Source organism: Centruroides vittatus, unplaced genomic scaffold (assembly GCF_030686945.1).
Source record: "Centruroides vittatus isolate TY-2023 unplaced genomic scaffold, ASM3068694v2 contig_742, whole genome shotgun sequence".
Taxonomy (NCBI): domain Eukaryota; kingdom Metazoa; phylum Arthropoda; class Arachnida; order Scorpiones; family Buthidae; genus Centruroides; species Centruroides vittatus.
Window position 1 is genome coordinate 178079 of NW_027122478.1, and position 17628 is coordinate 195706.

General features: G+C 30.3%; 1 protein-coding gene across 1 annotated transcript in view; it reads left to right on the forward strand.

The window, feature by feature from the left end:
- The first annotated feature begins 1218 nt into the window (after nt 1-1218).
- Nucleotides 1219-17628, forward strand: part of Vti1a (Vesicle transport through interaction with t-SNAREs 1a) — a 36543-nt gene continuing 20133 nt past the window's right edge. The window contains exons 1-2 of the mRNA XM_067277290.1: nt 1219-1332; nt 14994-15052. Coding sequence (XP_067133391.1) covers nt 1239-1332; nt 14994-15052 — 153 coding nt within the window. The 5' untranslated portion in view covers nt 1219-1238. The remainder of the gene's footprint in view (nt 1333-14993; nt 15053-17628) is intronic.

A 17628-nucleotide genomic window follows, 5' to 3' on the forward strand; every position in this document is an offset into this window, starting at 1 on the left:
ATTTTAGATTTTTAGTTTTATTGTTTTGAAAGCTTTGTTTTTAAGCTAAAACCAACAAATAAAATTTTTTTCTCCCTATTTTGACTGTTTACCGTAGAAACTACAAAATTTGGCATTTACAATTATCCCACCCAAAAGCAAAGGAAAGGACAATTGTAAATGGTGCCGGTACTTATAAATACAAATCTGATAGTATTTATAGTGAAAAACGTAGGCCTTTTGAAATATGAACACCTGAAATTTCACCTGATCTAACAACATGAACATCCACTAACCGGTGGAAGTGGCGATGCCTTCCGGTAAAGAACAATGGAAAAAAGTCAAAATGTACAGTACTTGTCACAATATAGAATTTTATTATTATTTTATTTTTTTAAACGTGTATTCAGAATTCGCGGTTATCCTTTTAACCCTTTATTATAGCCGGCCGGATGGCCGAGTGGCCAAGGTGGCAGCCTACCGCTCTGAGGGGTCCGGAATCGAGTCCGGACGGTCGAAAAATCTCCAAGAATTTTTCGGGTGGTGGTCCGGCCGGATGTCCCTCACCACTCGGCCGTTCCATTGTTGGCCTGGCCGAACTCATAATGGGATTGCTAAAAAAAAGATTCTCTTTGTTCTTACAAAGCTGAAAGAGTTTAAAAAATGATAAAGTTCAGCTGGTGTGACTTTGTCTTGTGATTTCTGACAAAACTTGCACGAAGATATCATAGTATGAACCTAGCTTAGCGATGGATAACTCTCGAGCAAGCTAATTCACTGAACTGATTTCGTAAATAGAGTCGATGTGTCGACTCATTAATTTTATCAAAGCAATAAAGCCAGATAATATGGCATTGCAACTTGATTTTTGACGCCATTGCCGAATCTCTACAAATTTCTGGTGAGCTTGCTTATACGAAAACAAAATTCTGAAATTTGTTCTATGAATCAATAATTAAGCTCCGAATCATTTTAAAACAACATCCAAATGAAAGAAAGCAACTCAGTGAAAATAATCAAGTTTTTCCGTATTTATTATGTTATAATAATTTTCTACGTACAGTATAAGAGTTTTTCGTGAATTACAGAAATCTCGAACGTAAACTTGCTCTAAATATTTATATTATAATGAATTAATATTAGTTTTAAAATATTCTAAACTTTTCTCTATAATTATGTCTTAAACGAAATTTTTGTGATTATTTTATGAATTACGTGACATTGTAGTCCGCTGGTGGCGTAACTGTTCTGAATACAAGATGGCGTCGTTAATGGATTCGTTCGAACAACAATTTGCTGGTTTAACAGCTGATATTACTACTAAAACAGGCCGAATACCTAATTTAACTAAAGGTGAATCCGATTATTTCTAGTATTAATTGATATTAAACATATAAAATATTTACATTTTTTATAGGTCTACAATGTTTTCAAATTGTAAACTTATAAATTCCCACTGTTGTCTGTTTGTGTGTCTGTCTGGCCTTCCTTAATCTTGAGAACAGAATTAGATAGATGAAAGTTGAGACCAGATTTGTAATGCTTGGGGGTAGAAGGCCCTTATTAACTATATACAAACTTCTGGTTTTTACTGAAAGTTACATTATTTCAATTCAAAAATTTTTGTCTGAACTGAGTTGGATGGTCAGCACGACTCTATTGCTAACAGGAAAAGTATGATGTACAGGGGGTACTACTAAAAGAATTGAGAACATTGTGATGATGTCACAATAAATAATTGCTCAGTTAATGTTACCTTAGGTAGCCAAGATGGTGGCTTGTGTCTGATTCCAGCAAGGAAACAGTGGGACGCACGTTCTAACCCAACCTAACCTATTCTAATAAATTACCATAATTATTACCAACAAAATTATTAGAATAGGTTAGGTTAGAATGTGCGTCCCCACTGTTTCTTTGCTGGAATCAGACGAGCCGCCATCTTGGAACCATAGGTAACATTAACCTATTTTACTTGTATTATTAGTTACATTTTTTCTATTTTATGTGTTTTGTGTTATATTTTTAATTGTTCTGATTGTTTTGCAGTTTTCAAACCTACTAGGTTTTGCAAATCAAAATTTACTCTTAATCAAGGATAACAAAAAGCATTATTTAACAAAGAATAAATTTTGGTTACTGTAATTTAATATTTTTATTTTTAGATAAAAATGTTGTGGAAAATTTGGGTGTAGTATAGATTACCACCTATGGAATTTCAGGACTTTGATTATATATTTGAACTCAGGGGACCGAGACGAGTTCAACGGTACCCTATTTTTGGACCGGAGATGAAAAATAAAAAAGTTACCATACTTTTTTTAATGCTCTCATGAAGACAGCACTATAGTTGCTAGTACAGCCATCTTGCGGTAAAGTCTGCAAACCATGACATCGGACTACGGTCATCTCCAGTAGGGTTAATCACGCGATACGAGAGTGGAGAGAGCGACGCGACTTCCGATCATTGCGCGATTGCCATTTCGGTTAATGTTACTTATGGCAGCGAACATGGCGGCCCGACTGACCTCCCGGAGGGGAGCCGCCGGCAGGCCGCAATGTGCTAAACGTCACTAGTTATTGATTCACGGTAGTTCTTGAACAAAGTAAAAAAAGGGAGGAAACATCTACTAAAGGCAATTTTAATGGCAAGCGACGCCACTCCCTATCATCGTGCGATCACTGGAAAAAAGTATGATAACTTTATTATTTTTCGTCTCCAGTCAAAAGTAGAATATCGTTGAACTCATCTCGGTCTCCTGAGTTCAGATATATACTCAAAGACCCGAAATTCCATAGGTGGTAATCTAGAGTATCCCCAAAAATTTTATGCATTTTCATGGTATTTTGATATTACATTGACATTAGGGTTGCCAACTGGAAAAAATAAAAGTAGTTAAAAGCAAACAAAAAACTCTCTAAAAATAGCTAAAAAATTTTTAAAATTCTCTAAAAAAATAGCTAAACAAAAAATAAAAACCTACCTTTAATTAATCTATTTTTAACTTTATTCAAAAAGTCCATTTGTTGCTAAATTCCATTACTTCTTCAATTTCTTCATTGTGTTCAAAAGATGGTCCTGCTTCAACTTGTAAATGTTGATATGATTTTAAAGTGCCTATGTTTCGAATGACATTTGCTGGCAATTCATAATCATAGCTGCATTTCCCTAATCTTTTCAAACCATATCTAATCGCTAATATGTTACTGAGTGAAATAATGTTCAATCTATTCTGCAGTTTGGTCTTAACAATATTCATCTGGCTAAATAAACGCTCTACTTCTGCATTTGAGTGAGGTAATAAAAGAATTTTTAAAACAAAATTGACCGAGTCTTGAAAGGGATTTTCTCTGGCAGCATCTCTGTATTGAGCTACCTCCATCCACAGGCTTATCGTGCTGGAAGTTTCTTTCCACTGGATTGTATGGATTTTCCTCCATTGAAAGTCAATGCGAGTTAATACTGCATCGTCAGTGAAAAACATTTTCGCAAGGTTTATTATATCACTTTTAATTGGGTTGAGACAATGGTCAATACTTAGTGATGTCATGGTTTTCAACATTGATATATTGTCAGGTAACCTTTGTCGAAGTTGTTTTATAAGAGACAAAAGGAAGGCAATGCAGTGACTATGAATATTTTTTTTTCTTCATCTAACAGTGCAGAATTGTTTATTTCAGTTTCAAACTGATAACCCAAATATGGATTGAGTGCTAAATGGTTTTCAATCACTACATCATTTGTTATTTTTGTTTCTGGAACAACAATCTTAGAACAACAAGATTCTATTAAATTTAGCAAGTCCTGTAGCAACTTCGTAGGATCATTATTCTCAGATTCAAATATTTTATTTAATCTTTGAACTTCATCAAGTACAGGTTTAAGAAATAAGAAATTTCATTGATTGTCAAACATTGAGAACAAAATTTCTGCTGTATAACATCTTTCGTTTGTTCTGGCCAAATTAAAATTTGCCTTTAAATCATTCCATTGTTTCAAAATTCTATCAATAGCGGTCTGAATTGACATCCAAAGAGTCTCAGTACTTTGTACTAACTTCAATGGTTCATTTCTATCATTCATCAAGGAATAGACTTCCTTGTATTTGGATTGTCTAATCGCAGAATGAGAAAACCAATTAAATGTTTCTTTAATAAGAAATTCTATATTTCTTGGAAGGCCTTCTTTTGTAGCATGGGAAATAGCTAATTGTAATGAATGACAGAGGCAACGTACCAGAATCAAAGCAGGTACTTCAGCTTTGAGTTTAGCATATACACCATTATTGATTCCTATCATTACAGAAGCGTTATCTGTTCCAATTGCAACGAGTTTATGCAAATCCAAGGCATTATTTCTCAAGGAAAATTTAATTGCTTCACAAATTGCATCGGCATTGCACTCTTTAAGTGGTACTAAATCTAAAAAAGTTGTAGTTATGCATTTTTTATTTTGAGAGTAATATCTAATTACAATACCCAAAAGCTTGGAAATTGAAATGTCTTACTTTCGTCAATTAGTAAACTATAGTTGCTATCACCTATATGAACTATTAAATTTTCCTTAAAATGTGGTGATAAAACATTTGAAATTATGGCTGAACATTTTGTTCGTCCAGTAGTCGGATTATTACAACTTTTGCTATCTGAAAAATTTGTTGTACAGAATTTAGTTAGTTTGTCTACATGACTTATAGGACAACTTTCTGCTACAAAAAGTGCCATATTTCCCTCTGTTCTATGAACATTTGAACTTTTCATAAATGGAAGAATATTTGCACTCCGCTGAATACTAAACAATGGCTCGGCTTTTATGTTTTTGAGTTTTCCTATGCTTTTCTAAATCACTTACTTTTGCTATCAAAATGCAGTTATGATATTTACAGCAACACTTTGTATTTTCTCCTTTTATTTCCTGCAACCAGTTTTTATACCTGTTGTCACGTAGCCATTCTATTCGAAATTTTTGAGTGCATTTTCTTTCATTTGGCATTTTCACTGATAACAGGGTAATAAATAATAAATTGCAATACCAATAAATAATAGCAAATAATATCACAAAATGACACTATATTACAGCACTTGGTTACTCACGAGAGTCACGATGCGGGATAGGTAACTTATAAGGATTCCCAAATTTTGAATGTAACAATGATGACTATCAAACTTTAAGAAAATTGACAAACTATTTGAATCAGGATTGGACCTGCTACGGCTAATCACAACGATAATGTCCATTAAGCTCCGTTCCCTTTACAAATGTTTACCATATTTGGTCATGATAAGAAAACTTAAGCTCTGATTAGTGTTGCCACTTATTAAAAATAAGATTTGCGACTCATGCACATAATTATTGCACATTAAAGATAATATAAATGAAGAAATTTATTAAATTTTAATAGTTTTATGAAATTTTTTGATTTTGTGAAAAATCTCTAAAATGTAGCTAAATATACTTTAAAAAAAACACTAGAAAAATCTCCATTGCTAAATTTCAAAAAAAAAAAAGGCGCCAACTAAAGCAAAAACTTACCAAATTTTGCGACTTTTTCGCTAAATTGGCAACATAATCGACATTTTGTAAACAGTTAAACATTTCACAATTTATTACTGCAATTTAGTGATTTTAATTGTTATTGTACTCCAAATATACTTCTTCTGCATTATTTCAAAAATTAATTTAAAACATAACCTTGTCCTGATTGTTCAAGACAGAAAAAAATAAAAATTACCAGGAAAGGAAAAGCATAAGATAAAGAAATTAGCAAGGTTGCGGCCGACGTCTTCATCGCGAAAACGTGAATGTCAAACATTTGGTGCTGCCATCCTGTAAGCCTAGAAGTTTGGCAATGGCATTTGGAATGTCAAGCATGATTCCACTGACATTCCAAATTCCATTGTCCAACTTTTAGGCTTTCAGGATGATGGTGCTGAACATTCGATGTTCATGTTTTTGCGATGAAAACTTTGACCTCAACCTCTCTATTGCTTTTTTTTCTGAGCAGTTTTGTTCTTTTCTTTATAAAAGTGTCATTAAATGATTTTAGATATTATTTAATATATGAAATTGAAATATATTTGATAATGGAAATTAACTTGTAAATTAATTAATATATTTACAATTAATTTTTGATAATAATTTAATAATAGTGTATTTCTAAGTTAATACTATGAAATTTAACTTTTCAGCATTTTTATATTAAAAATAGAAGAATTAAATAGGATATTTACAATTTAGAATAACTTCATCATCCTAAATATCCTATCTGAATTATTCTAGATCAGAAGTCCCAAATTTTTTGACTGTAAACCCCTTCCTTAACCTTTTATTGATCTGCCTCTCTTTGTTAATATAGTTAATAATAATAATAACATAAAACTACTGAGCCGGTATTCATCTATACACTGTTTTCATAGAAAAGATCTACTTACAGTGTGCAAATTTACATCATCTTAAATTCTCATATACATAACCCATTAGACTAATAATTTTTAACTATGACATTGCACAACTTTGTTGTGTCATGATAGAATTGAGATGAAGCAGAAAAGAAAGATGTGATCCCTGCATTTGTTAGGCACAGAAGAGTCTGCATCCTTGTACTTGATGGATGCGGACAGGTCAACTTTGCACTTGCCTCCACAAAAGAGGCAATCCTTGTACTTGCTGACATGGAGAAGCAATCCAAGAGCAAAGTAGTTACCATTGATTACTTTGTTCTCATGTTTTGTTTGTTTTTGCACTTATTTTCTGTTAGGCACACTCAAGATGGTTTTTATTTTCGACCCCTAAGCCTAAATTCAATTAGGCATACTAAGTTGTGTCAGAGAGCATGGGCATTGTCAGTTTAACCTTTCTGTATATCAAAACCCCTTGATCCCTATTTTTTACATTTAAATGGACCTCATTACATTTTTGGATTCTTCATAGCAATTAATGGAAAATGACAAAGTTTAATCAAAAATGGTCCCTTAAATTTCAAGAACAGACTCAACTCTATAGCAAAACCCATAAAAGATGTTAGCAACTGTGAAATATCACACGACAAAGTCATGCAATTTGTGCGATATCACTGTTGCACACACTTTCAAAACAACCTTATATCTCGAAAACAAAGTTCCCATTTTTTATTACATTTTTGGATTTCTCGTTGCAATTAATGGAAAATGGCAAAGTTTAATCAAAATTGATTGAACAAATTTTCAGAACAAACACAATTCTGTAATCCTCGTGGAAGAGGATTTGCTAAACTCCACCTCAATGAACCATTTCACTCAACCCCAAAAATGCCTTATCAACCTCTGGGATTGATAACTTCTTTGGAGTCTCCTGCTCTAGATCCATTATTATTTGTTATATATATTAGGTTTACTTTTTACAATATAATTTTAATTTTTTATTTTATCATAGAAGATATCAATAAAGTTAATCACATCACAGTTGTGAATGACAAAAATTATAAATATATTATTCATAAAAACAATTACATATTTTAAACATAGTGAACATATTCAAATCTTGAACATATGAAACAGTGAACATATTCAAATCTTGAATACATGTGGCAACATACTGTATAAAAGTTTAATGAAATTTATTCATAATAATGAAAGATATCAACAATTGAAGTTTGTGTCATTGCCATTACATTATACCAATGAAGTTACTTACCTGTAATGTAAAAATCAATTTATAAGTATTATATATATAAACAGTGTGTATTGATATTTCATGCCAATATTTGTAAGAGTCAAAAATAAGCTTAAAATCCTCTATAAACATTTTTCAAAATCGACTTCCAGATCTGGTTTGCCAAAAACCATATTGGAAACCAATTTTAAATCTCCCACCAAATGCTACTGCTGTTTGTTTTTCACTTCTGTGTTACCAAAATGTACTGTACAAACTGAACATATTTTAAATGTTAATTTTTGTTTTTAATATGTAGAAATTGAACTGTTCAAAATACCCTCCAGGTCTGTGGAAGACATCTTGAGCAGTTGCAAATTATTCTGTTTAACTTTGTAAAAAACAAAATATTATTTAAAGTAAATTTGCATTAAAAAACTATTGCTTTCTAACCATAGAAAAGATCTACTTACAGTGTGCAAATTTACATCATCTTAAATTCTCATATACATAACCCATTAGACTAATAATTTTTAACTATGACATTGCACAACTTTGTTGTATCATGATTATGAAGATTTTGCAGATGCATACTGCAAAATCTTCAAGTGAATAAGACTTTGTTTACATTTATTAGAGTAGTGTTTATTTGGTCAACATTTAGTTAATTCAGTTCATTAACAGAAGCATAAAAAAATAAATAATTAAAAAATTAACAACTAATGTTAGTACTTTTTCAGGAAATTTGAAAATGACATTTTTTTTAACTGGTCAGATTTTGAAAATGAAGTGGCTTTTTAAAAATATTTAGAGAGGATCTTAAGCTTATTTCTGACCTTATAATCTATCCCTAAAATATTGGTACAGAGTTTCATTACAATGTTTATATGAATGATTCTTTTTTCTGATGTCATCATATATTCAAAACTTGAATTTATAGTTTTTTTTAAAATATATAACATTTTCATTTATAAGTAAGGTAGCTTTTAATATTTCTGAATTAAAATAGAGCTTTTAGCTTAAAGCTATTTTGTGACAATTAAATAGCCAACCAAATTCATCTTAGCTGTAATAGTGACAAATTAAGTAATATGTTACAAAGAAAAATTTAGAAGAAATACATCTGTAGACAGATATTTGTAAATTATGGCTATGCTAATTTCTGAATACTAAATCTTACTTTATTCTGTTTTATACTATTAGTGTATAAAATATAACATGTAACATTATATCATCATAACAGCAGCATATATTGTTTTCTGTTTGTAGTGAAAATCCAAACAATATTAGTTTGTTTATTTTATTTATGTTTTACATTTAAAAGATGTAAGAAAACACTTTAAAATATGAATGAAATCAGTAAATTTAATGTAAATTTAAAGGATCATTTCCTGTATAAGTAATTGCGAAAGTTTTTTGACTAAACAAAACAATAGTTGGGCTACAATTTGAAAAAAATTGTTGACAATCTCTGTCCTTCCTTAATCTCAAGAACAATGTTAGATAGATGAAAGTCAATACCAGATATGGAAAGCTTAGGGCAGGAGGCCCTGATTAACTATATGACTTCTGGTCTAGACCAGAAGTCACATAAATTCAATTCAAAAATATTCTCCTGAATGGAGTTACATAGATGATTGACCTGATTCTGTTGTTATCAGGGAAAAGTATGATGTACACGGGCAAAACACTACAAATTTGAGATGGAGAACATATATTTTAAATTGAATAAATGAAAAATATGATTAAAAATTGCAGAAATCATTTTATATTTTAATTTTGCTTTTGAACCACTTGAATTTGAAAAAATTTTTGGTTTATATTTAGTATTAATATAATGTTCAACATAACATTTGATAATTAGACACATAACAGATATATTTAGATACTTAGCTAAATTTAAACATAATTTTCTCTACATAGTGTTATATAAATAGAATCCTTACATTCAATAAATATTGAAGAAAAGATGTATTTAAAGAAAAAATATCTTTCAACCTCTACTTATTTTTAGATCATTGATTCTTATATAAACTATTATATACATATGTGTAAAAGTTTTGGGAGATATTTATTTATTGTTGCAAGTAATTTTTTATATTTCAAAACAAGTTTATTGAAGGAAATGTTTAAATTAACTGTAAGAGTAAGTTGAATTTTTTAATATTGAAATTAATTTTATGTTTCTAAATATTTAAGCAATAAAGAATTGATGTGATTGACATAAGAATTTTTTAATTTATGGAGAAAATATAAATCTAATTTATTATTACAAATAAAAATAAAAGAATTCTTTATTGTAAAATAAATGCTAAATAATGTATTCTAAATTGAACTTTAAGTTTATAGAGCAGTGGTTCCCAACCTTTTTTTGACCAGGGACCACTTTGATTTCATTGTTGTTAGCAGTGACCACAAGGTTTAAGAAAAATAAACTGTGTCAATCTAAAAATAAACTTTAATCAAAACTGTTAACATAAGTAATCGTTAAACGCAAGAGTAACATGCTTGGTAGTCTCGAGTTAGACCCATTGAGTGAACTTGAAAGGCAAGTGGAAATACATTATACTCATTTGGTTATGTATACTGTTAAGCATGATGGGATTACTTACAATGCATCAATGGGTTTATGACTGTAATGATTCAACCAATCAACTTAACTGTAACAAGTTGTAAAGAAATCAACGTGGCTCACTTGCCAAATCGATTAACTCCACAAAACAAAAAGAATAAAAATTGATAATATAAATTATTTTTTAAAATTTCCTTTAAACTTTAAATTTAAATAAACATTGCAGAATGTATTTTTATATATCGTTTTTGTGTAACTAATTTTATATATAGTTATATTAAAGCTAATATAACTATATATAAAATTATTATTTATATATTTTATATATCTTCATTATATTTTATATATATTATATATATTTTATATAAAATTAGTTATGGGAAAAATTTGAAAATAACGATTATATTAAGGATTTACAAATGGAGTCAGTCAATTTGGCCTGTGAGTGGCTCAATTATTACAAAGAATTGCTTTTAGTACTTGGTTTAATTAAATTAATTAAATATCTACTAATGTGGGGTAGATAATAACGACTTATCACACCAGTGATAATAAACACAAACACTCAGGTATCAATGTAGTACATTTAATAAAACAAAAGGAGTAAGTCTGTAAATGTTATAGCAGTCATTGTGTAACTTTAGGCAATAATTTAGGATATAAATTACAGGTAATACATTTACTGTTATATACCTTTTATAAATTTGACCTTTTTCAATATATCATTTATGTTATTTATTCAACATTGAAGTTCGCTAGGTTCGAATGTCACGTTGCCAAGCCATTATCTGTCAATCTTTTTACTCTTCATGAGAACAATGGTATTAAATGTAATCCATTATTTCTGAATCTGTAATTTGCACTTTTAAGGTATGTACCTTTTTAATTATGCAATGTTAGCATGTTTAATACGCATGTATATATGTTTGTTTTCTCATGTTTTAATTTAATATTTAAGCTGAGCGCCCCTCCTCAGCTAATATTATATTTATTAGCTGAGGAGGGGTGAATGCCCAAAACACAATTTGTACTTTTGCATTCTAACCGAATAAAGATGAATAATCCTTCAAGTGTTTGAAAGAAAGTCACTTTATAGTGTCAGCATAAAGCAACATAAATCACAACACGGTTTCATTGGTATCAAATATCAAAGGAGTATACATTAAAAATCGATTAGCTGAGTAATTAACATGAAATAACCAAAATGTATTTCAGACTATCGGAATAGTTCCTCTTCAGTTGGTATTAATATAAAAAAGTTATAATACTTAAAATTATACAAGACAAACTGCTATAAAGGTATGATCAGTGAACATTAAATGGGTGCAGAGGAGACAGGCATAAGACTTCATAATGCTACGATGTAGCTTGACGTAAGGGTTACATAACAGTAGGAAGATGGAGTTTGAAGGTGGCATTACTACAAGGTGCAGAGCAGTTATGAAGGAGGTGTGGTACAGGCAACATCTGGTGAACAAATGGTGACTAACTTTTTAATGGTCAACCTTCATTCCATCACCTCTTAGTTAGTTTGCATGTGTTACAGTTACTTTTGTGTTATAGTGATATAGGATGCAGGAACAAAATGGAAGCCTCCAATGTTTTATCTAAAAAAATAAATGAAGAACAGAAAGACATATTAGTCACACGTATAGAAAATAATAAGAAAATGAACAGTGGGAAATTTGACAACAAATTTACTAGAGAAAACATTTTGATATGTGGAAAGAATTAGTTCAAAAATTAAATGCGTGTGTTGGAGCTAAAAAATTTGTTGTGGAATGGAAAAAAGTATTTTAATTTAATCCTTTCTTCAGTTTTCTTTCTTGATCTATTTCTTAAATTGTTCAATGAACTTAACACTTCTGATTAATAAATAATCTTAATATAGTGTCTATGCTCTTAATAATTTATACATGTAATTTGTTATCATTTTCTCTTTTTCAATGAATTAGATACTACTATTTATTTTTGAAAAAATTTGCTGTATAATTTTATCAATAATGAATTAAAATTTTTTTTATTAGTGGACATGAAAAGGAATGCAAAAGAGCTTCTAATGCTTCGATTGCAATCAGAATAGCATATCCATCAGCCATTATCACTTTTGTGTAGAGATCTCACATGCCCAGGACCCTTGAGTGCTTTTGAGTTCCCACATGCTTTTCAGTAGGAACTCACATGGTGAGATGGGAAAGCATGTGAGTTATAACTCAAGACTACTGATTTGACGTCAGAGTGTGAGATGGTACCATGTGACACCTTCAACACGTTGGGAGTTGTAACACGAAAAACTCTAGACTAAGGGCAATAAAACAAGACAATTCCACGCTCAAATTTTTCTGCCCATTCATAAAGACTTATTGTCTTGTTATAAAACAATATTAAATGAAAAAATAAACTGCAGGAAACAGCATACTTTAAATTTGTTTTTTGTATATTAAAATTCAGCAGTCAGTTAAAAATGATGAAACAGGTCCTTTTAAAATTCAGTTATAAAACATTTCTGATATTCAATTACAGGTACTCCTCACTTTACAACCTATCTGCTTAACGACCACTCGCACTTACGACCACTTCAGTTTCGACCTGCAATTCGGGGAATCCCCTTTCTCAGCTTGAGTGTCGGTCAGTGGCAAATGGTGACATGCGCACTAAGCATACTATAATAGGCTAATAGCAAACTATAATAGTCTTTTTATGAATAAATTTGAAGTTTGTTGCATAATTTGTATAATTTTACAACGATCCTATATTCCCGGCACAAGCTCCTCGCTTATCAATCAATTCGCTTAACAATGTAGTCGTCGGAACAGAACTCGGTCGTAAAGTGAGGAGTACCTGTATATTAGTAATAAATATTTTACATATGTGTAAATAGGAATAATAAAGATTTCTTTCACATTTTTCATTTAGTTTTGCTTTATTAAAGTCCCAATTAAACATTTTTTATATGATTTTCTATGAATTTATGATCTTTGCTTTATGTAGATTCACTTAAAGCAACAACTTTTTGTTTCTAGTTACCACATTAAACAGGAACCCCCCTGTGCAAAAATACAAGGGTTCTTGTTTTTGCCATGTATAGAGCAGTTTTTCATAATATAGCACATGACCCTGTCATCCCTGAACAGATCATTGCTTGCTATAGTGTTCTGTTCAGTTAAGGCTTCAAGCTGAGTTGTAACAAGCTTTTGTAAGAGAACTAGAGAGCCAGAGGCAGAAACAGGAAGAAATAGTGTGTTGGCACCATTGCTTGGAAATACTGTTATAATAGGTGTTGTCCATACTGTCAACCCCTATGCTGAGACAAGAATTCCTTTGACCTTTTGGAATTTGACTTCTCTTAGATGGAACAGTGTTTGAATTAAACAGTGATTGGATTCTATTATGCTCAGTTGTTAAGAATTCCATACACTTCACCAACTTGTTATGGTACTCTGCTTATGAAGATATGTTATTGCAAATGCTCCATAGTCTGTACAAGACCTTAATGTACAAAAGTCGTTGACAGACTATAATTTACTTTTATATATATACTTATGAATTTATACTGCTAATTTTATATAAATAGTCAATCTATGATGATATGTGTGAATCAAGTTTTAATCACACTTCTGTTGTAGTGTGATTCTCAGTGACACCATGATTTATATCATCCTTGTCTTTGCTTTATATATTATACTGTTTTATACTGTATAATAAAGAACTCTTGCATTTATAAATAAATTTGGAATGATTAAATTTTTATTTAATATGGTCTTTGGGAAATTGAACTTAAATGGAGATGAATGGTTTACATTTTCTTAATAATAATGAAAAATGTTTCAAGTTTATAATATAGGAACTAAGACAATGAATTATTGCAAATATAGTGGATGATTTTAAGAATAGTTATTGTGAAACCTGAAATTTACTGAAAATTTTCTTCTTGCATATATGCTTTTATTATGGAAAAAAAAAAAAAATCTATATAAATAAAAATGTAAATGTTTGTTTGTTCAAAATCTTAAATCTCGGAAAGTTCTTAACCGATTGCTTTGAAATTTTGACACAACATTGCATTCGAATACGCGCGTGTTTTTATATTATATACACGTCAAAATTCCTCTCACGAGGGAGCGGGACAAAATTAAGGCTTACCGTGAAGAACTCTGCTTCTATTATAATAATTTAGATGCGGATTTTTGAGTTTTTGATTGCATTTTAATAGGGTATGTCAAGAGAATGTACACTAAGAAGGGATTTTTCGAAATTCCCCCCTGTGGGGAGTGTTATACATTTATTATAGATACATTTTGAGCCACAGAATGCATGGGCTGGGTACAGCTAGTAGTAAATAAAAATATGATATGATCAATTAGTATTTTAAGAGATATAAAAATCTTTTAATTCTGAATTTGTCTAACAAGGGACTGTAAAGGTTCTTTCAAGTGCATATGAGGAAACAATTCTACTCTGTTCTTTTATTCCAGTTTGAAAGGACTGATTGAAAAAGACACATCTTTGTATATATTGTCTACTCAAGAATTATTTAGGAAATTTTTGTGAATGTAAATTTGTTCTGGCTAATTATTTTAATTTCACCTGTTTGCAAACTTGAGTATTTTATAATATATTTAAACATTTAAGTCTACATGACAATCATAAATGATTTACAAAATTATATTTAATATTTAATATTTTTGCATTGTTAAAAATTTTCTTTAAAAGGAATACAGTAAATATTTTTTTAAATTTAGAGAACAGAAGACTTAGTTATTTATATTTAATAAGAAGAGTATATTTATGTGCAATTTTTTTTGTTTTTTCTAGGAGATAAAAAAATAATGGTTAATCAAGTAGAGAAGCATTTAGAAGAAGCTCAAGAACTAGTAAGTAATATTTACAGTAATTATTATGTGTATAGTGTGTTTTCCTTTATCATATTTATCACCTGAAATTAAAAGGACTATGACTTCTTAATAATTAAAGATACTTAAATAAAATTGTAAGAAAATAAATAATACATCCAGAGAATTTGTTTGTTATATAATAATATGTTCAATGCGATGCTCTTGAACTTTGTATAATTTAAATATGTAATTGTTGAAACTGTTCAAAATTTCTATGGAAATACTTCAATCTTGGCTTTGATGACAGCTTTGAGTTTTGGAAATGAGCAATGATATTAAAAACACTTCATCTTTTTAAAACATAACAAGAAATAATTGCACTGATTCAAATTTGGTAAAGTTGATGGCTGTGAAAAAGAAACACTGGATATTGATATCATAATAATCTCTCTTTATAAACATCGTGAAATGGAGAATGACTTAATTGAGGTTATATTTATATTTAAAACCGTTGTGAACTTAGATCATTGTCTTGTTCTGTCATAAAAGAAAAAGTAAAGTTACAGTCATGCAATTTGGTTCTCAGTCATGAACCAAATATATACATACATTCTTGATAATATATACGTACTGAAAACATTAAACCAAATTCTGTAGATGAAAAGAAAACTGTATGAAATTTTTATTCATTTAGTTTTGATAAACAACAAATTACAATTTTTTTGATCAGATATTATATTAAGAATAAAAAAATATTTGTATTTTATCAATGTAAGTTATGTAATAATTATACATTGTCTATGTATATATTCTTGCAAATATCCATTATGGTAACTGTTTTATATATTTCCATAAATGTCTGTATTTTTAATCTGAATAAAAAAATAATTTCGATAGACTATCACACAGCCATCAGGTTAGGTACTTCCTTTATTATATTTCTGTGACCGGGGTTCGGCACCTCTTTGATGCCTTGTCAGGATTGATACCACTGTGTCCTGGCTGACACGGAAGCTGCGGCGGTTCAGAGATAGGTCATGTGAGCGGTTGTGCTACGGAGCGATCGGATTCAGAATGGAGGGAGAGACAGCACACCGGAAGTAACTCTCACAGAGACTTCATTAACCAAACAATGTTTATTTATACAGGATGGGAAACTCATGATTGAGCCATACATTTAAAAAGGGTAGATAAGCCTAACCTCATGATTCTTGAGAAAGAGAGTTTACATAAGAGTCGCATGGCAATAAATACCTGATGGTAGGTTGATTCGCTTGGTGGTTGTCTAAAGTTGCTTGCTGACGAAGTTAGTCTGATTAGATAATCACGTATTCTGGTTCCAGTTTGACAACGATGGAAATCCAACAACAGGGCACTTAATAAGTCCAAGGAAATAGATGACAAAGTCATTCCAAATGGGAGGCACAGAGAACACGTGAAAGGATACAGGGTAGCCGGTCCAGGCGACGATTCAAACTCTCGAAGGCACAAGTGACAACTTCTTGAGTCAGAGAGGGATAGGCAATGACTGCCTAATTTGTTATTAAATCACATCAATGAAATTGAGATGTTAGGTCGAAAGGTGGTGAGAAAGCATCATTTTAGTGCCTGAGAACCGACCAGATGTTTTGCTCTCAGGTGTAAAAGTTGATAGTTAGTGGACAAAAGGGTTAATGTGATGCTGTGATGTCATGGACTGTTGGAGGCCAGTATTTCAGATCCTCACATTTCCATATACATTTCAGGCTTATTTAATTTCTAAGCCCTTCTTCAGTGCAATTCTAACAAGGGGCTGTATGTATGTATATATTGTTTGTTAAATTATTTTAAATTAATTTGTAATTTAAAAACAAATTTATTACTATATAAATTTAATCCCATTCACCTCCTGTATATCACTTTATAAATTTTTAGTAAACAGACAGGTTCTGTAAATTTAGGAAACTATTCTGGATGTTTTGAATGCCTTTATTTAAACTCCAAGGAAAATTGTAGATATACAAATAATACTATTGCATTTTGGGTGTTTTCTTCTTTCCACCTTTCTTCAGTTCACTATACAAGTACATCATTTGCAAATTTACAAATTTATATAAACCCAACTGTATGTATAAACTTTCCTTTAGCTTTCTCCAAGCATTTCTTTTTTCACATTCCTTGGATACCTTAGAACACTAGTCATAGTACCTATTAACATAATAAGATAATTAAAATGAATAAAAACCTTGATTTTTTTTCTTGATGCATTAAATAAATTTACTACAAATTACTATTAACACATTATGCATGCCTAATATAGCTTTTTATAGTGATACCAAAGTTCTATTAACCTTGTCACCACCACCACCATCTTTTCTTTTCTCCATCATCCCTCAATTCTTCCTGAATGTATCCAACATAAATTTAATGTATAAATGTATTTACATAAATTTAATTCCAAACTTATATTATTATTCATAGTATTTTTATTAATTATTTGTGTGCTCTTTCAATTTTTTTTTATATCCATTTTTTTCGCATTTAATGATTTTTGTCATTTCTATTTTTAATTCATATCCATTAATATAATAGTATTGGACTATTACTGAATTCTGATAATTACATTTGATAATTCT